At 44.1% G+C, this 20,522-nt stretch overlaps 1 protein-coding gene across 3 annotated transcripts in view; it reads right to left on the bottom strand.

The window, feature by feature from the left end:
- Positions 1–17,728: 17,728 nt before the first annotated feature.
- The window catches only part of IBTK (inhibitor of Bruton tyrosine kinase), a 125,962-nt gene continuing 123,168 nt past the window's right edge, over positions 17,729–20,522 (bottom strand). For all 3 annotated transcript variants that reach the window (XM_073589680.1, XM_073589678.1, XM_073589679.1), the window contains 2 exons: positions 18,330–18,462; positions 17,729–18,182 (listed from right to left, as the gene is read on the bottom strand). In XM_073589680.1, coding sequence (XP_073445781.1) covers positions 18,057–18,182; positions 18,330–18,462 — 259 coding nt within the window. In that variant the 3' untranslated portion in view covers positions 17,729–18,056. The remainder of the gene's footprint in view (positions 18,183–18,329; positions 18,463–20,522) is intronic.

Here is a 20,522-nt window from a genome sequence, read left to right as displayed (position 1 = left end):
GAATACATATCCTTTATTAGCTTTCCCATTAGAAAGCATCTTGACCGCACAGGTGTCATTAAACATTGTGTGACCCACATAACCCATTCATTTGAAAAAAAGCAGGTGGCACATTGATGAAGGTCTTCTAATGACTGAAACGTTTGTAATTTATATTAGACTGCATGAAAGTTCTTCACAGATTACCAAAGATGAATGCTAAGTTCTATTTTATTTACTTAAGTGTAGAACAAGACAGCTTAGATCGCTGGACAGGTACTGGGTGGAGAAGAGCGGAACATCCAGTGATTAGAGTGTGCGAGTCGCCGATGTAACAGTGACAACATGAGAGCAGCCATATTAGACATTACCTAGAATTAGCTACGAAGAAAAAAAAACTACTACTAACTCATTTTGTCAGCATCTTACATTTTAAAATGATTGTACCAACTGGGACATTTCCACCATTTTCAGAGGTGGGACCATAAATGTCTCCAATGACAACACCCGTTTAAGAATTGAGAAGCTAATGCAACGGTGACAACTAAAATTGCTGCTACTGCAACAAAACTGAAAAATGTTAATATCTCAAGAAGTAAAAAAAAAAAACTAATACAGTACACTTTTTTATGTTCTAGGAAATTCTGTTCTGGTCACTAGTATTCAGCATAAAACAGCACTCTGAAACGCGATAATTATTAAGCAAGTGAGTATTTTGACCATAACATCACTTTTATACAGATTTTTCAACTCCAAGCTTATGAACGTGAATGCTTATTGGATGAAGCAACTTATTTTCCTCAGGCAAAATGAATCAAAATGAGCTTTACTTGACTCTGAAAAGTCCAACATTGTTACAATTCTTACAGAGAGCTGTAGTTGAAATTGCTAAGATATCAAGTGCAATCACTGAACCCTCAAAAGTTATGTTGCAAATAGTCAACATGATCACAAAAAAAACATTTTGAGAAAAAAGACACATTACCTGCCAAAGATTTTGTGAAGCAACCAGGAACTCATTATCCTATAGTGCTGTCATATTCCAGAACTGCAACCTCCATGGAGTGCCCAAAAGTACAAGTGTTCATTGCTGAGAGACATGGCCAAAGTAAGGAAGGCTAAAACCCGACCACCACTGAACAGGACACAGAAGTTGAATAGTCAAGACTGGGCGAAGAGATAACTGAAGACAGAGCTATTATGGACTGATGAGATGCAAATGTCTTATCAGACTAGATGGATGGGCCGCCCGTGGCTTGATGGGCACAGACTTCCACTTCGAATCTGATGCCAGCATGATGGAGATGGGGTACTTCTATGGGCTGATATTACTAAAGATGAGCTTGTTGGACCTTGCTCAGGTTGAAGATGGTTGATAATCAACTTTTAAATTTACTGCCAGTTTTTAGAGGACACTTTCTTTAAGCAGTCGAACAGGAAAAAGTCTACATCTATCAAGTAAACCTTGATTTTTATGCAGAACAATGCTTCATCGCATGTATTGAACGCTCCAATTCTCGACTACCCAAAGAATAATGATATGGCTCCTTATTTAACTGACCTAAACCCTATTGAGAACTTGTTGGCCCTTCTAAAATGGGAGATTCGTCATCTCTCCGAACAGTGTTTGGGAGGCTACGATTCGTGCTGCAAAATCACAATGGATCGTAAATGGATAAAGTTGATCGTCAATGGACTAAGAAACTGATAGACTCCATGCATGGAAGGCTTATTGTAACTGTTACTGAAATTAAGTATGGCTATATTTGTCACATTTTTTTAAATGTCAGAAATTATTTTTGTACATTATGAGCTGCTTTGAGATGAGGTAAAAATAAACAGAGATGGAAAAATGTACATTTTTTATTTAGTTGTCCAATAATTATGCACACAGATATTCTCCTAAAAAATACAAAACCTCACTTTTACTTTCTTAAAGTAGCACTCTCATCAAAGTTTTTATCCCCTTAATACATTGCAATCACCATATTATATAGTACTGTGTATGGTACTTACAATTGCTCATTTTGCCTTTCTTCTCTGTTCTCTGCTCTATGTAGAAATAGAAAGTCTCTGGTCCCTGCAGGAATCACTCCCCTTTTCACTTTCTGACCCAGCTGCTCTGCCACTCCTCCCCTTGTCAGGGACTTTTGCAGTGCCTCATAAGTCATACAGGGAAAATTGACCTCCTGTTTCTACAAAGAGCTTAGAAGGATTCAGCTAGTCAGTTTTTAATCACGTGATGTCATAGACCTAATGGAAAAGAGAAGAATTAGCTGGGTACAAGGGTAAATGAGAAATTGTAAGTGCACAGTGCTATATAATATGATGATTGCAATATATCAAGAGGATAAAAACTTTGATGCGAGTGCTTTTTTAATCAGGTTTATTCACATTTTGGATTGACTGACAGTACTATCGTTATTAAACAATAAAATTAATCATCAAAAATACAAATTGCTTAATTGTGCACACTGTATTTTCTAATATCTTTGAGTGTGTATCCTTTATAGACAATAGGTTTATCATGGCAGTATCTAAGGTTTGCAACATTTTAAAAATTAAAATTTCTTGGAAAAGGATTATACTTTGTTGAGCCGAACATAATCTTTTCATGGAATTAAAATACATTAAATTAATTGTGACCAGATTGTTTTCTATTACTTTTCATAATCTATAAATATGTATATATAGCCTACTGGAAGTCGTGCTTTCTGTCTGGCAAGCATTAAATTCTCAAAAAACACAAGCTGTTTCACAGAACAGAAATGTCTTACGAACTTTGGAAATCCTGGGCAAACACTTATCCACCTAACAACATCAGATATGTGCTATGTCGGCATAAAAACCTTCTGTTCAGTGCTGAAGGCAAACAGATTTTTCGTGACATGAGCTCCAGAACTACCTGCAGACATGCTATGCTAGTTTTACTGCAAACAAACCGGGCGTTTTCAGCTCCAAAATGCTTATCATTAAGCATAAAGTATACAAATAAAAAGTACTGTAATACTACGGAAGCCATACCAGTGCGGAGATGTGTCACGAAAAAGTCAGCTGTGCTGCTTATTTAGGAAATCTTACTTTTATGTCCCATTATGGGAGGTGATCAAGCTGGAAGACCCATGAGAGATAAATAGGATTTATTTTTGGAAGGACTGGAAATAGTATGGCTTCCATTACTTGACCAGAAGAATCCATCTGTTTTCTCAGATTCATGAATTAAAATATAACTAGATAATGGGGTTGTCCAGAGAACAAAAATCTTTTTAAAAGGGCTTAGTTTGGTACTAAGAAATGAAAGTGCCAATACTCACCCTTACCGATCCTCCACAGTTTTGGACCCAAAGCTTACTTGGTCCTCACCTGTCTCCAACGCCTGGTCTTGTTTCAATTGTCCAAAAAATGCCCTGCACCAGACTCCGGCGGAGATGAACCACCACTGTGGCCATGCATTGGAGGATTGGGCACTTCTGGTCATTTCTATGGTCAAGAAATTAAAAAAATAGTAATCCCAGATGACCCCTTACATAACATTTTGCTTTAACAGGAAAACTACCAAATAATTGTACAGGAATTAGGGTTCGCTCCTTGCTCAAAAGGGGTGGCCCTCTCGTGACGTGTTGTGTCACGTGCAGGCTGCAACCAATGAGCTCTGCTCGTTAGCGCCAGCCTTTAACATTTCATTAGAATGGCCATCCACTGTCCGAATATTGATGAGTCGCAATCAGCGGTTGCTCATTGACTGCAGCCAACACTTGCGGTAATAGCAGCGCTGATATCACTAGCACAGTGTAGGAGAGGAGTATACATTGTTTGTATTTTAATTAGAGTCCTGATTTGACTAAAATGAAGTTGTCCAGTAGTGGACAATCCGTTTAGAAGAGTTTACATCAGAGTAGAAACCAGAGTAATGATATGTGCACACAATGACAGTATGGAGTAAAAGACCCTAGTGGCGGAGCCAACGCAAAAACCTGGCGGCTGTGCCGGTTTTTAACAGACATACTGCTACTCTTTAAAAGAAGGAAGTACTGATCCCTAGGAAAATCTGTATGTCTCAATACAATCTTCAGACAAAGCTTCACTGTGCTTCTGGGCTTGATTCAATCAGTAAAAGCAGAGAACCCACTGAGAAGCACTAAAGAGTTTATCGAGAAGAGTAAACAGTAAGGAAGTCATACGTCACATTCCTTTGTATGTCTCTTTATCGTCTCAGGGTTCCTAAATTGTCAACATCACCATTAGATCTGCTTAAGGCTACTTAGCCAGCAAGAAATACACAGCTTGCGTATGTGACTGACCTGTAGTAACCCAACACAAGCACAGCTCTAAAGCACTACCTGCTGCTGGCTTATCTTAAACCCTATCCTAGGGCCTTGCTGCACACTATCTCCCAGCATCAGAGAATGTAGGTCATTCATTTTCGTAAAACAGATTCTTTCGATCTAACATTTATTAGCATTTTCACTTGTTTGCTGAAGATATTTTGTCACTTAAGTATAATTATACCCTACAGCTATACACACACTAAACCATAGAGAGCAAAAGAAGAAGCTCCAAACTGGAAATTCTTATGTTAGGAGTCTTGGGTATTTCTACTTTTTTTGCTTAAATTGCAAATCTTTATATTAAAAGTAGAATTCTGTCACTATGTTTTACGGCTCCTTAAAAAACAATAGCATCAGAAAAGTGCCTTACATTGCGATGTGCCGACGGCGAACGATCAAGCGGGTAGCGCAAAGCCAATAAGCTTTTGAGTCATAGATCATGGCGCATTTATTCTTCTGCTTGACAATTGTGTTTTATGCTGAACATATAGTTGTAAATCAACAGAAAAAGACAAAAAAAAGTACAGATATTTTATTACTTCTTTCCATTGTGTCCACAACTGCCACTGGAAGCAGCTCGACAGCAATTTACTGCGGAGTTTGTCTTTCCAAAATCGGATTATTACACAGTCCCTACTGTAAAGACTTTACATCCCAGAATGCAAATCTGTGGAGTATGCTGTGCAGATGAAGAGCTAGCAAAGAAAGATGGAAGATTTTACTTCTTAAAGGGAACCTGTCAAGTCCACTAAGGTATCACCCTGCAGATATAGGGTTAATCTACAGGCTTATTTGTTCTCAAGCCGCAGAGATGGCTTTCAGTCAATGTGCTAAGGCATGCTTACAGCCGTCACTTACTATGTACTGTAGAATGTAGATATTCTATGACTGAAAGCCAGAGGCTACCGGGATTAATAAAGTTAATTTCCTCCCAGTCGCAGGGCTTTCAGTACGGCTGCCGCACAGCTTAAGAATGCAATTAACCTGCAGAATAACCTCATATCTGCTAGTTAGTAACATTTTGGGATATGACAGGTTCCTTTTAAGGGTCATAATTGTGAAGGCAACTCTGGACAAACTGTAAGAAAGGATCTAAAAACAATGAATGCATAAATATGATGGCACTGAATAAGCACCAAACAACCCAGCATAACCAAAAAACAACTTCAGAATCATACCATATGTAAATCTACAAGACAAAAATGCTATTATTTTGTATACCATGGCTGGACCTATGATATATGAACCCTGATCAACCAAAGCAAAAGCTAAACATGTTATCCACTGAAAAACTGTGTTGTATATTGAAATAGTTGGCAGATCTTCACGGAGTGTGGTATCCAAGGGACTGATTGAAGAGTGGGTTGTGGCGCCAAAGTAACTGGCAGTGAGTCACATGACTGTCTGAAGGAGATAGAAAAAGGCATTTTCTTGCCAAGAGATTATGGTACAGGAGAATAGGAGACCAGCAGGTTCCTGAACAGTAAGGGATAGCTAGTTGGGCTAATTTATGCTGAAGTAGTCCATAACAGCAGAGAACCCCGCACCCCTGGGTAAAAAAAAAAAAAAGGGCTCGTGAGATGCTACAATAAAAAGGTACAGAAGGGCAGACTGAAGTTCCCACAGTGAGGAGTGTCTGAGTTATAGATCTGGGACTATTTTTTTGGACCATCCTGAAACTGAGTGGCAGGTGGTTGATGGCCTATTGGGACTGTCTGGAGATGCCAGTGGAGTGAAACTGCCAGAGAAGTAGTGGATGTGAGAGTGGGCTACATTGAGAGCCAGGAAGAGAGCTGAAAGTGTATGACCCCTGTAATGACACAAACCCAGGACATAGCAAAAACCTGACATTCCAATACTGGGTACCAATGAATGTCCACCCCTATCCCACAGGATATAGCACAAACCTCACATTCCAATACTGGCCACCACTGAATGTCCACCCCTGACCAACAGGATATAGCACTAGCCTGACATTCGAAAACTGGGTACCAATGAATGTCCACTCCTGTACCACAAGATATAGCACTAGCCTTACATTCCAATACTGGGCACCAATGAATGTCCAGCCCTGACCCACAGGATATAGCACTAGCATGACCCAAAACTGGGAACCAATGAATGTCCACCCCTGTCCCACAGGATATAGCACAAACCTCACATTCCAATACTCGCCACCAATGAATGTCCACCCCTGACCCACAGGATATAGCACTAGCCTGACATTCCAATACTGGGCACCAATGAATGTCCAGTCCTGACCCACAGGATATAGCACTAGCATGACCCAAAACTGGGAACCAATGAATGTCCACACCTGTCCCACAAGATATAGCACTAGACTGACATTCCAATACTGGGCACCAATGAATGTCCACTCCTGTCCCACAAAATATAGCACTAGACTGACATTCCAATACTGGGAACCAAGGAATGTCCACCCCTGTCCCACAGGATAGCGCACAAACTTGACATTTCAATATTGGGCACCAATGAATGTCCACTCCTGCCACACAGGATATAGCACTAGCCTGACATTCCAATTTTGGGCACCAATGAATGGCCACCCCTGTCCCACAGGATATAGGACAAACCTGACATTCCAATACTGGGCACCAATGAATGTCCACCCCTATCCCATAGGATATAGCACTAGCCAGACATTACAATACTAGAAGCATTGAGGCAATGGTCAAAACCTCTAATTGCGTTCCCCAGCTGGCTCCAAATGAGCTTCATTTCTCAACCCATGTTTACCTCCTACAACACAAAACAAAAAAAGGATCTGTGCTGAAAAACAAAGTAGAAGTTTATCAGAAGTTTCAGAATGTATGGGTTAAAATGGAACAGTAAAAACTCGTATGCATCAAACATGTGTCAAATTGTACATGACGTGAAGCTAGCACAACTAATTTCAGCGATTGTTTAAGGTGATCTCCAGCTGACATACAAAGTTCATCGGTTCTATTACATAACTGTATAGTACGTGAGGCTTCCCAACAGTTTTATTACTTTACAACCACTATATTTAGACATTATCTTTTATATGCTTGCTATGCGAGTCCTGCCTCAGTTGACTTGGCTGTATCTCCCTGGCTTTCCTGATCAAGAGGAGTGATTCATCAAGGCCCTTTATCTATTCCGGCCTACAAGCTGACTAGTAGCAGTGTGGAGCAACATTGCAATTGTCCCTTGACAAGTCATCATCAAGAGGGGTGGTCTAATACCTAGAAAGCCTGTAATAAATACCTATCTTTGATCTCTAACCAGTTTTATATTTAGCTTAATTATTAATATCCCTACGCTTCTCTCTCTCCTGCCATTTCCTACATGTGCTTTTTTACTTTACTTCCTGTTCCATTTCGATTGAGAGGACTCTCAAACAGGATGTCACGGGAGGCTGGGGCTGCACTCACTTCTCTGCAGCATCTATCGCCCCTTCTGAAACAAGACATCATCAGGGGGCACTGCTGGGTTCAACCAGCACAGTTTATATCACCACCGTTCCCTGATGATGTCTTGGTTTAGTAGAGGTAAGTTACAATAGCTTCAGTCGCTGCTGTCGTCCCAGTCACTTCTTCTAACACCGCAGTTGTTTTCCCGGAAGCAAATGATCAGGGCATGGTAACAGAAGCTGTGGGGCGGCGCTGCCATCATTTATCCAGCTTCTATCACCGGCCTCAAATGAACCATTTTCAGGAAGCTGTGCTGGTGTTACTCACACTGCTGAAAAAAATAGTTGCACGTTTTGCAAAATGGTACAAAAAATGGCACAAATATGTACTCAAAACTACATTTGGGGTAGTTTTATGCAGAGTTGTACCAAACTTGAAGACTTTTTAAAAAGTCCATTTCCTGCCAGCAGCAGGGCTCTCAGAGCGGGAGCTGGGTAGCTTCAGAATACCATTAATCTTAAGATTAACCCCATATTTGCAGGTTAATATCATTTTTTACATGACAGATGCAACAAGTTGAATTACTTTGCTGTTTTCTTTCTTCACTCCAGTTATTTCATGTAGTTTTCCACCATGATATTTACCTGCATCCAAAATTGTGCTGATGTCCTTGGAAATTGACAATAGTTTAAAAGTGAACCTGTCAGCTGCTTTAAGATAAGATGCGGCCATTGCCTTTCAAGGCTTATCTACAGCATTATTATTTATCTAGCACCATTGATTCCATGGTGCTGTACATGAGAAGGAGTTACATACAAATTACAGATATCACTTACAGTAAGCAAACTTACAATGACAGACTGATACAGAGGGGAGAGGACCCTGCCCTTGCAGGCTTAGGGCACCATTACACTTAGCAATGCACCAGCGATCCCGACAACGATATGGATCGCTGGTGCATCGCTAAGTGGTCGCTAGTGAGCTGCCACACAGACAGATCTCACCAGCGACATAGCAGGGGTCGGGGGTCGCTACTTACCTGTCAGACGCAGCGATCCTGACGTCCTCCCGCCCACGTCCACGCATCGCTCGTCGGCACCACAGGAAGCCCAGCAGGAAGCTGACGACGAGAAATGGTCCAAGACGTTCTCGCGCGACCAGCGATGAGCAGCGGGGGAGTGGTCGGAGGTAAGTATCAGACATAGCGATATCACTAGCAATATCGCTATAATGTCACAAAATCGATGACGTTACAGTGATATTGCTAGCGATATCGCTATGTGTAATGGGGGCTTTACATTCTACAGGATGGTGGGGAAGGAGACAGTAGGTTGGGGGGGTTGCAGCAGCTCCGGTGTTGGTGAGGAGGCAGCGGGGATCATTGCAGGCTGTGTTGATGAGGCGGTAGCTCCAGTAGTGGTGAGGAGGCAGCGGGGATCATTGTAGGCTGTAAGCTTTCCTGAAGAGGTGGGTTATCAGGTTCCATATGAAGGATCCGAGTGTGGTTGATAATCAGACGTGTTGGGGCAAAGAATTCCAGAGGATGGGGGATATTCTGGAGAAGCCTTGTAGGTGGTTGGGTGAGGAGCGAATAAGTGTGGAGGAGAGAAGGAGGTCTTGGGAAGACCGGAGATTACGTGAGGGAAGATATCGGGAGATTAGTTCAGAGATATATGGATGAGACAGGTTATAGATGGCCTAGTAGGTCAGTATTAGTAATCTGAACTGAATACGCTGAGGGAATGGAAGCCAGTTAAGAGATTTGCAGAGGGGAGAAGAAGAGGAGTAGCGAGGAGAGAGATGAATTAGTCGGGCAGACTGGAGAGGTGCGAGGGTGTTAGCAAGGAGGCCACAGAAAAGGATGTTGCAGTAGTCGAGGCGGGAGATGATGAGGGCATGCACAAGCATTTTAATAGATTGGGGGTTGAGGAAAGGACGGATTCTGGAAATATTTTTGAGCTGGAGGTGACAGGAGGTGGAAAGAGCTTGGATGTGCGGTTTGAAGGACAGTGCAGAGTCAAGGGTTACTCCGAGGCAGCGGACATCAGGTACAGGGGAAAGCCTGATGTCATTTATTGTAATAGATCAGGTAAGGAAGATCTGTGAGATGGAGGAAAGATGATGAATTTAGATTTGTCCACACTGAGATTGAGGAAGTGAGAGGAGAAGCAGCAGCATTCTATAATGCTGTAAGACTAGCCCCCGATCCGCCCTGCAAGATTAGAAAGTATTAAGTTATGTACCGGTAATGGTATTTTTCGGAAGCCCATGACAGCACCACGAGAGAGGGGATTCGCCCTTTAGGAACAGGAAACCTACAGATACAAAAAGGGCGGCACCTCTCCCACGCATCAGTTGGATTACAGAGCTTGAGAGGCTACCATGGTTAGTACACAACATATAATATATACAACCTATCTACCCTATTGTCCAGAAATATTTTTATACCATCTCCCACATACAGTAAACTGTGGACAATCTTCTAAAGGAGTGCACCCCTATATGTGAACAAGGGAGGGAACTAAGGGTGCTGTCATGGGCTTCCGAAAAATACCGTTACCGGTACGTAACTTAATACTTTATTCGGACTCCCATGACAGCACCACGAGAGAATTACAGAGATGTAAACTAACTTAGGGAGGGACTACAGCCTGCAGCACCCTTAGCCCAAAGGTGAGATCTGAGGAGGCACCCATGTCTAACTGGTAGTGGTTAAAAAAGGTGGAAGGAGATGACCAGGTGGCCGCCTTACATATCTGATCAATTGACACTCCAGATCTTTCTGCCCAAGATGATGCCATGGCACGAGTGGAATGCGCCCTCAGGTTCTGCGGAGCCGGACCTCCACCTGCTGTGTAGGCAAGAGAGATAGCCTCCCTAATCCACCTTGCTAATGTGCGTTTAGATACCCTACAACCTTTCCTGGGACCCTGGAAGGATAGGAATAATGCATTCTCCTTCTTCCAAGGATCCGTGGCTGCTAAATATTTCAGTAAGCATCTCCTAATATCTAATGCCTGAAGTTTTTGCTCCTTAGGGTTGGTCGGATTAGGGAGGAAGGAAGGCAGAACTATCTCTTGTGTCCTGTGAAATTGTGATGCTACCTTGGGAAGGTATGCTGGATCTGGCCTTAGGATTACTCTATCCTGTAAGAACTCTGTGTAAGGGGGCAATCTGGAAAGTGCCTGTATGTCGCTCACTCTACGTGCGGATGTTATCGCTACTAGAAATGCTGCCTTAAGAGATATAATCTTTAATGAGGCAGAATCCAAAGGTTCAAACGGATTTTCTGTCATGGCTGTAAGGACTAAGTTTAAGTCCCAAGGCACACATCTGTCTTTGTGTATGGGTCTCGATCTAGCCGCCGCTTTGATGAACCTTGCTACCCAATAGTTATTGGCAATATCACATGCAAACAAGGCTCCTAAGGCTGAAACCTGTACTTTTAATGTACTTGTGGAGAGACCCAATTCGAGACCCTTCTGGAGAAACTCCAGAATATGTTTCGTGGGAATTCCGTCTCTGACATCAAACTGAAAGGTGGACAGGAATCGCTTCCAGGTCCTAGCATAGATGTTAGTGGTAGTCAGTTTTCTGCTTTTTAGGAGCGTATCAATTAAATTCTTGGAGAACCCTCTGTGCTTTAATAGTGTCCTCTCAAACACCACGCCGTCAAATGGAGTCCCGCTACTTGCGGGTGGCTGACTGGCCCCTGGTAGACGGGATCCGGAAGGTTTGGCAGTACCCAGGGATCGCATACCAACATGGTCCTCAACCATGCAAACCAGGTCCTCCTGGGCCAGAATGGGGCAATTAATATGACTCTTGCCCGATCTTCCCTGATCTTCCTTACTACCAGAGGTAGAAGATTTAATGGTGGGAAGGCGTATGCCAGAGAAGAGTTCCATCTTATCAGGAGGGCAACCACTGCCAGTGGATTTTCCCTGGGATTCAGAGAGCAGAACGATTTTTCTTTTCTGTTTTCTCTGGTGGCAAAGAGGTCTACCTCTGGCTGACCCCATCTGCTGACAATCTGGTGGTAAATATCCCTGTTCAAAGCCCATTCTCCTTGCTTTAGAGCCTTGCGGCTTAGAAAGTCTGCCTTCACGTTGTCTTTTCCTCTGATGTGGAGGGCTGTTAAAGATAGAAAACTTTCCTCTGCTATCTGAAGGAGACGTTCTGTTATCCGCATCAGGGCGTTGGAGCGGGTTCCACCTTGGTGGTTGACATATGCTACCGCTACCTGGTTGTCCGAGAGTATCCTCACGTGATGGCCCTGTAGGTACATAATGAGTTTTTTGACTGCCCGCTCTATCGCCAATAGCTCTCTCTGGTTGGATGAGATCTCAGCATCAGAATCCCAATGTCCCTGTACCACTATGTTCCCCATATGGGCCCCCCAACCGAACGGACTAGCGTCTGTGGTTATAATACGGGTTATCTGCGTTACCCATGGCACCCCTGACGCTAGGTTCTTGTCATCGAGCCACCATTTAAGCGACGTAACAGCTGAGGGGCTTAGCAACACTCGACCCTGTAAGGAGCCTCCCAAGGCCCTGCTATTAACCAGGACGTCCTTCTGAAGGGCTCTAGTATGGAATTGTGCCCACCTGACTGCTGGGATGCATGAGGTTAGAGAGCCTAACAGGGACATGGCCTGTCTGAGGGTCATAGAAGGATTATCAATCGCCCGAAGAACCTGCTGCTGTATCTTTTGCAATTTATCCAATGGTAATAGACACTGCTGAGTTTCTGAATTTAATAGTAAGCCTAGAAACTTCTGTATCTTTAAGGGCTGGAGTCGGGATTTTTCGTAGTTTAATATCCACCCGAGGTTTTCTAACCTTGATTTAGCTCTTTCTATCTGGGATATACAATGGCCCACTGATTTTCCCACAATCAAAAAATCATCTAAATATGGAACAATTAAGATGTCCACTTCCCGTAAATGAGCCATAACCTCGGCCACTATTTTTGTAAATACCCGGGGCGCTGCTGAGAGACCAAAGGGAAGGGCTCTATACTGATAATGACGGACTGTGCCGTCTACTGAAACTGCCACTCTCAGGTACTGCTGGAAATCTGCATGGATAGGTACATGATAGTACGCATCTTTCAAATCTATGACTGCCATAAAACACCCTTTAAACAATATTTTTATTGTTGTATTGATGGACTCCATCTTAAAAGTACGATTAACCAAAAACTTATTAAGGAAACGTAGATTAATAATCGTCCTAAATGTCTTATCAGGTTTTTGGATCAGGAATAAGGGAGAGTAGAACCCTCTTCCTCTCTCAGAATCTGGAACCTCTATCAGGACGTTTTTCTGGCAAAGGCTTAAGACCTCTGCTTCTAAAGCTGCTTGTTCGAGGGGTGAAGATCTTAAAGGAGTTGATTTAAAGGTATCCCGCGGGACCTGGGTAAACTCCAATCTAAGCCCGATGGATATTACCTTGCGCACCCAGTCACTATTTGTAATCTGTAACCATGCCGGGAGGAAGGATGACAGTCTACCCCCCACGGGAATTTCTAGTCATTGATTCTGTCTCTTTTGATCTCTCGACGAGCGTCTGAACATGTAGCCCGTACCTCTTCTCCTATCTTCCCATCTGGGACGGTCTCTAATAGGCGAAGAATTGCGCCTTCTCCCCTGACCGAATCTCCTTCTACCAAATGGACGTCGGTAGGACGCAGACCAGAGATTTGGGAATTTTTTCTTGTCGTCCCCAGCTTTCTCAAGCAGTTCGTCCAGGGCTGCGCCGAACAAATATTCACCTTCACACGGAATAGCACAGAGCTTCGCCCTGGACTGAATGTCCCCCTGCCAGCACTTCAGCCACAGGGCTCTACGAGCCGCATTAGAAAGACCTGCTGCCCTGGCGGCCATTCTTACTGCATCCGCTGAGGCATCTGCTAAGAATGCTGCTCCCTCTTGGATTGTTGGTAGGGCCCCAAGAATTGTTTGCCTCGATGTACCCTGTTTTAATTGTGACTCCAACTGGTCCAACCAGACCATCATGAACCTGGCCGTGCATGTTGATGCCACTGCTGGTCTTAAGGACCCGGCAGCCATTTCCCAGGTATTCTTAAGGAAGGTATCTGCCCTCCTGTCTAGGGGATCTTTAAGGGATCCCATGTCCTCAAAGGGTAGCGAGGATCTTTTCGATGCCTTTGCAATGGCTGCATCTAATTTGGGGGCCTTGTCCCAAGTATTCACTGCCGGATCGTCGAAGGGATATCTGCGTTTGAGGGCTGGTGGTAGCGACCCTCTCTTATCCGGTTTTTTCCACTCTCTTTGGATCAGATCCTGGATCTTCTGATTTAATGGGAAGACTCTACGCTTCCTCTGCTCCAGGCCCCCGAACATGACATCCTGCATGGATAACTGGGGCTTAGGCTCCTCTACTTCCATTGTCCCTCTGACTGCTTTGACCAGCTTGTCTACTCGGTCAAGTGGCAGACAAAACCGCCCAGATTCCTCTTCTCCTGAGGAGGACGAGGGAGATGAAGCCTGGGAGTCTCTACTTCTCCTCCATTCTGCCGAGGAATCGGACTCCACCGGGACCCCGCCCCTTGGACTTTCCGGCTGGGACAAAGACTTTAGGGTTTCCTTCATTTCTGCCCTGACTATGTCCCTTAAACTCGCCGCTACCGCGGGCGACTCTTCCGCCACTGTCTGCTGAATACAGAGGGGGCACAATTTTTTGGGGCATGAGTCAGGTAATGGGCATGCACAGAGTGCGCATTCCCTGTGTTTAGTTTTACTTGTAGCCTTCTTCCCCTAGAATAAAAACACAGAAGGGGGGTCCCGTCACTGAGTGAACTTTCACGAAGATCACTTACCAGTGCCACAATCAAGTACCGGAGAATGAGGGGGATTCTTCTCAGTCGATGCTCCTTGCCTAGAGGAGCTTTTATGACTGGATTGGTCACTTCGTCCCGCACGATCCTTACTGTCACGGGACTCTTTCTTTTTCTGCTTGACCTGCCGAAGGTCATCCAGGGGCGGCAGTGATGCTTGTCGCTGTTGCCGCCGTTGCTGCTGCCGCTGCTCCTGATCGCTCTCCATTACTGCTCGCAATAATGTGGCAAAGGCAAGGCACCCTGCCAGGGTCCTGCCTATATACCCCTCCTCCGGACAGCAGTATTCCTGCCGCGCCCCTCCCCCCTTAATAGGGCTCCCTTCCCCAGCTGGCGCCACACCTGGCCGGAGAGCCGACGCTTATCGGCGTTTTCGATGGGCGCCGCCATCTTGGTTTTCTCGCACCTGCGCAGTGGCGCCGCTGACCCGGAAGCGCATCCTCCACCCGCCCCCTGACGTCACCGCGACGCCGACGTGACCGGAAGTCACGCGGGACGCCCGGGCGCTCCGGAATGTAGCGCTCCCCGGTCTCAGCACCCCGCAGCGCGCCGGCCCCCGATACCACCGCACTTGCGCCGCCGGAGCCGGGAGCCCCCGGGGGGGCATACTCACCGGCGGCGGCCTTACCCCGGAGACGGACCTCCTCCGGACACCGCTCCCTGCTGCTTACGCCACCGCCGTGCCACCCATCCTGGGCCACAGTGGTGTCCTCCAGGTAGGAGACCCCCTCGCTACCTGTATCGGCCGGCCTGGGATCCGGTTCTCTGTAGGATCCCGTCCCCTCAGGAACAGGAAACCAACTGATGCGTGGGAGAGGTGCCGCCCTTTTTGTATCTGTAGGTTTCCTGTTCCTAAAGGGCGGATCCCCTCTCTCGTGGTGCTGTCATGGGAGTCCGAATAAAAATACGTTTTATTATAATCACCCGGGGGAAGTCGGTCCTGTGCGGTCCGGTCCGATGGGTGTCACAGGACCGGGTCCTTTAATCTTCTTGTGATGCCGCCCTCCTGCTTGCTTCATCGCTCCCCGGCATCGCACTCCTGCGCAGGCGTACAGAGCAAATTCATGCAGTGCACAGGCCCTGGGTCTCTCTGACCATTCCTAACACCTGTGCACTGCAGTACTTTGCTCTGCCCTCAAAAGGGCAGAGAAGTACGCCTGTGCAGGAGCGCAATGCCAGGGAGTGTTGAAGCAAGCAGGAGGGCAGCGTCACAAGAAGATGGAAGGCGCCGGACCCGGACCTGAGACACCCATCGGACCGGACCGCCCCCCAGGATGAGTATAATAAAAGATATTTTTCGCATCTTTCAGGTCGGATTCGGGGCTTATCCACAGGGTTATAGCATGCTGTATACAAGCCTTGAAAGGCGGTGGCCGCATCTTATAGCGGTCAAAACAGGTGACAGGTTCGCTTTAACTTAATTCAAAGTGAACCTGACAGCTTAACTATATAACTGTAGATAGATATACCTGCACATACGTATACCGATATCTCGAAATACAGTATATATGATGTCCTATGGAATAAGAAAACATTCTGGAGCCTAAACAGTCCTTCCTAGAGATACTATGTAGTGCTAGAGTGTCAGGTAACTTCTCTGAAAATCCAAGGGGACTATCTTTGTTGTATACTGAGTCTGCAGGATTTCCATGCCATTAGGGTAGAGATAACTGCAATTTCACTTAACACCAATCTTGTGATTCTTATCAGGAGTTTTTACAGCCAGTATATCAATTACCGATAATTTAAATGAACAAGTTGTAGCAGCCGACATGTCCGAGCATGTCACTATGTTGCATAACTCAGTGCTTGCACTAGTAAGACAGAAAAGATTTTCTGAAAACATTGGGACAATAAAAAGCAGAATACATTGATTGGAGTACATTTCTAGCATACGAGTTAACAGATATTCCTAATGCATGAAGTGGTGCCGCTTAATGAATTAGGGAAATTGAATCATTGTATTCCAGCGATTCCTCATTAAAGGGAATCAGTCATTAGGATCAACCCTCCTAAGTTGTATATATGGGCTTGTAGGTCATAGAAAGTTGAATAAAATGCCTTGATATCTGAAATCAGACATCTTAATCAAGAGAAATCCACCTTTTTCTTTTTCTTAATAAGTAAATGGGCTGTTCAGGACTATGGTCCAGACACAGATCTCACTGAGAATTTGCCTCCAGAGCATATTTTAATGAAAGGAGCATTACCAGTGTGAGACATGTAATGAATCAAATCCAAAGAGGAAAAAAGAGCCGGGCTGAATAAACCGCGCTGACCAGAAAAAAAAAAAAAACGCACCTTCGGCAGTCCATATAATAAAAAACTTCTTTAATAAGCCTACGCGTTTCGTGGCAAAACCAGCCACTTCATCAGGGCATAAAAACAATCACAAATTCAGGATATAAATACAATCACAAACTGTTTCAATACACCTTTCTTTGACATGTAATGAATGACAGTCTGCTTTACTGATCTACACGTCTCACACTGGTAAAGCCCCCTTTCATTTAAAATAAGGTCTGGAAGCAGATTCAGATCTGTGTCCATACCATAGTGCTTAACAGCTCATTTACACATTTAGAAAAACATGGACGTCTCTGGAGTAAAGGCCCCGTTACACATAACGTTGTCCCAGCAATCCCACCAACACGCTGGTTTCCATGGTAAACATCGGGTAACTAAGAGCCGTGCGGCTCCTGGATACCCGATGTTTACATTAGAAACCAGCGTCGCTGGCCCAGGCCGATCGAGCAAGATCAACGATACCCGGCAGGGGGGCTGGTCGCTGATCCCCGTCACACACACAGCGATCTCGCTGGCAAGATTGCTGTGGCGTCACAAAATTAGCGATCTCGCTAGCGAAATCGCTGTGTGTGACGGGGCTTTAAGACATCAGATCACTGATATCAAGGCGTCATTTTATTCAGCTTTCTATGACCTACATGTCCATATACACGGCTTAGGAGGGTTGAATCTACTGACAGATTCCCTTTAAAACTGGCATGCACAACGCCAATCTTAATGAATTAGCCCCTAGTGCAACTTTTAACGTATAGTATCAAGACCATTTTTCCATGTCAAAGTTATTCAGAGCTTCTAAGACATAACAGGAAACAATGAAAATAAATTGAGGGAGAAAGAAAAAACAAATTCACAAAATTATAATTGCACACTTTTATTTGCAATAGAAATTTAATAAGTTGTAAACAGAATACTGCCCCTCAGTATTAAATATTCTATAATAAACAATATATCATTATTAATTTAGCCCAAACTGAGAATATAAAATATCCATGAGCAATATGTACAGTATGTGTATATGGCCGGCAAGAGGAAATTAGTGCATTTACCACTTACTAGTAAATTCAGACCAAACTCGAAGTCATGCTTGTGCCTTTTCAGCTATGAATACTACCTGCAAACACGATCCAAAATAGAACAACAACATATCCACATCTATGTGATACACAATACAGCCAAGTCATAGTCAATGCTTGTTCCACATTGGCGTTGCCATGGGCCCTTGTGCTGATCGCTCAACGGTTATGTATTCCTCTGGGTTATCTACTGCTTGGTAATGGACCAGCAGATCTTGAATTGCTCTCTCTTCAATCTAAGAGACATAAGGCAAAAATATTCTGCTAGTCATTTATAGACAGGCATAATATTGTGTGTAGGCTAAAAAAAAAGAAGAAAACAACCATACTCAAATCTCAACCATGCAATATTAGTGCCTCAGCCAAAATGTTCCTCTGCTTACCTGGATGAGTGCCAGTGGTTTCTCTCGGCTCCTAATTAAGGCAGCCTCCTGCTTCTTCTCTTCTTCAACGATCGTAGTAAAAGTCACAGGGGCCACTGAGGGCTTACTTTTACTGAAAGTTGAAAGCCACGGGCTGCAAAAGGATACAAATGTAAATGTTAAAAAGTAAGCACAGCAAAAAAATACACATAAGGAATGTGCCAGGCAGGAAAGAATGTTAAAGGTTTCAATAAAGCCCAACCTGGTGCCCTGTGTTTGCCTCCCACTGCTTCTTATGCTCAAATTGGCAGGCCAAACCTCCTGTTTCCAATTACTTTTATTAAAAAAAAAATAAAAACACACTAAGAAAGAAAATCCCATGTAGGTCCGAAGTAATCCACCAAATCGGAAGTAGTCCAGAAAAGGATACCTGTAAACATAAAAAGAAAGAAACAGAAACAAGCGACAGTCCCTCGTTCACCAATTTATTACCCATAATGTTCCTATGAAGCTTCACCGTAGTCCGCATTCCCCAAATCTGGTTGCGGCGACTGTGAATTGCTGTTAAGTGACTATTCACAGGCGCCGGGTAGTGATGACAACGCTCATCAGAGCCACTGGGCCTTGCTGACTGCAGCAGGAGCTATGCTGTGCATAGCAGCTATTTTACCGATACTGTGAACTCAAGGAACATGGGCTACGTCGGAGCTTCGTGGAAACATTTTAGGTAATAAATTGGTGAACAAGGGAGTGTGTTGTTTTTATTTATTTCTTTTAACCCCTTAACGACCTACAATACCTCTTTTAATGGCGGCAGTTAAGGGTACTTATTCCTCAGTGCAGCTTTTTAACGGCGCTGAGAAATAAGGGTATAGTGCTCCCAGCGTCGGAAAATCTTCGGGGTCTCGGTTTTTACCGTCCCCAGTGTTGTGATCGCAGTTATTCACCGAATAACGGCGACCGCAAAAAAAAAAAAGATTTTCCATTTATTTCTCTCTTCTGATCTGAACAAGCATACCACAGGAGAGAGAAATGGGGTCCTCTGAGCCCCCCTGTACCTCTGGTGTCCCTGGACCCTCCGGGCTCTGCCCCCTGGCGTCTTCTTCTGGGAAGAATATGGTGGGTGTATGCGCAGTGCGCCCGCCAAAATCTGCCGGCCAGCAACAATAGGAGATTTTCCCTATTGGTTCATTTTGGTCACTGTGATAGACGCTATCACAGTAATCAAAATAAAAAAAATAGTAAATGAAACCCCCCTTTATCACCCCCTTAGTTAGGTAAAAATAATAAAATAAAAAAAATGTATTTTTTTCCATTAGGGTTAGTGTTGTGGTTGGACTAGGGTTAGGGTTGGACTAGGGTTAGGGTGGGGCTAGGGTTGTGTTGAGCTTACAGTTGGGGTTACAGTTGTGGTCTTGGGGTTACGGTTGTGTTGGGGTGGTGCTGGGAGTTGGGTTTACGGTTGGGATTAAGGTCAGGGGTAGGGCTGTTAGGGTTGGAGTTAGAATTGGGGGGTTTCCACCCTTTAGGTACATCAGGGGTCTCCAAATGCAACATGGTGCCCGCTTTTGATTCCAGTCAATTTTGCATTAAAAAGTCAAACCGTGCTCCCTCCCTTCTGAGCCCTGCCATGCGCCCAAACAGTGGCTTTCCCTCACATACGGGGTATCGGCGTACTCAGGAGAAATTAGGTCCATTTTCTCCTGACACCCTCTTGAAAATAAAAAAAAGTTTGATTCCAAAGTAAATTTTTTGTGAAAAAAGTAAACTTTATTTTTTTCCTTCCACATTGCTTTAGTTCTCCTGAAGCACCTGAAGGATTAATAAACTTCTTGAATGTGGTTTTGAGCACCTTGAGGAAAAAAAAAAAAAATGGTTTTGTAAATGTTGCTGGAAAAGTGAGAAATCGATGGTCAACTTTTAACCCTTATAACCTCCTAACAAAAAAAAAAAATGTATGCTTCCAAAATTGTGCTGAAGTAGACATGTGGGAAATGTTATTTATTAACTATTTTGTGTGACATAACTGGTTGAAGGGCACAAAAATTAAAAGCTTGAAAATTGCAAGATTTTCACCAAATTTCCATTTTTTTCATAAATAAACGCAAGTCATATTGAAAAAATGTTACCACTAACATGAAGTACCATATGTCACGAAAAAACAAACTCAGAATCAGTGGAATCTCCGTTGACGCTTTCCAGAGCTATAACCTC

This window comes from Dendrobates tinctorius, unplaced genomic scaffold, assembly GCF_039654945.1.
Source record: "Dendrobates tinctorius isolate UK_male_01 unplaced genomic scaffold, ASM3965494v1 ptg000111l, whole genome shotgun sequence".
Taxonomy (NCBI): Eukaryota; Metazoa; Chordata; class Amphibia; order Anura; family Dendrobatidae; genus Dendrobates; species Dendrobates tinctorius.
Note: the sequence above shows the minus strand (reverse complement) of the source record. Positions and strands in the feature narration are given on the sequence as shown.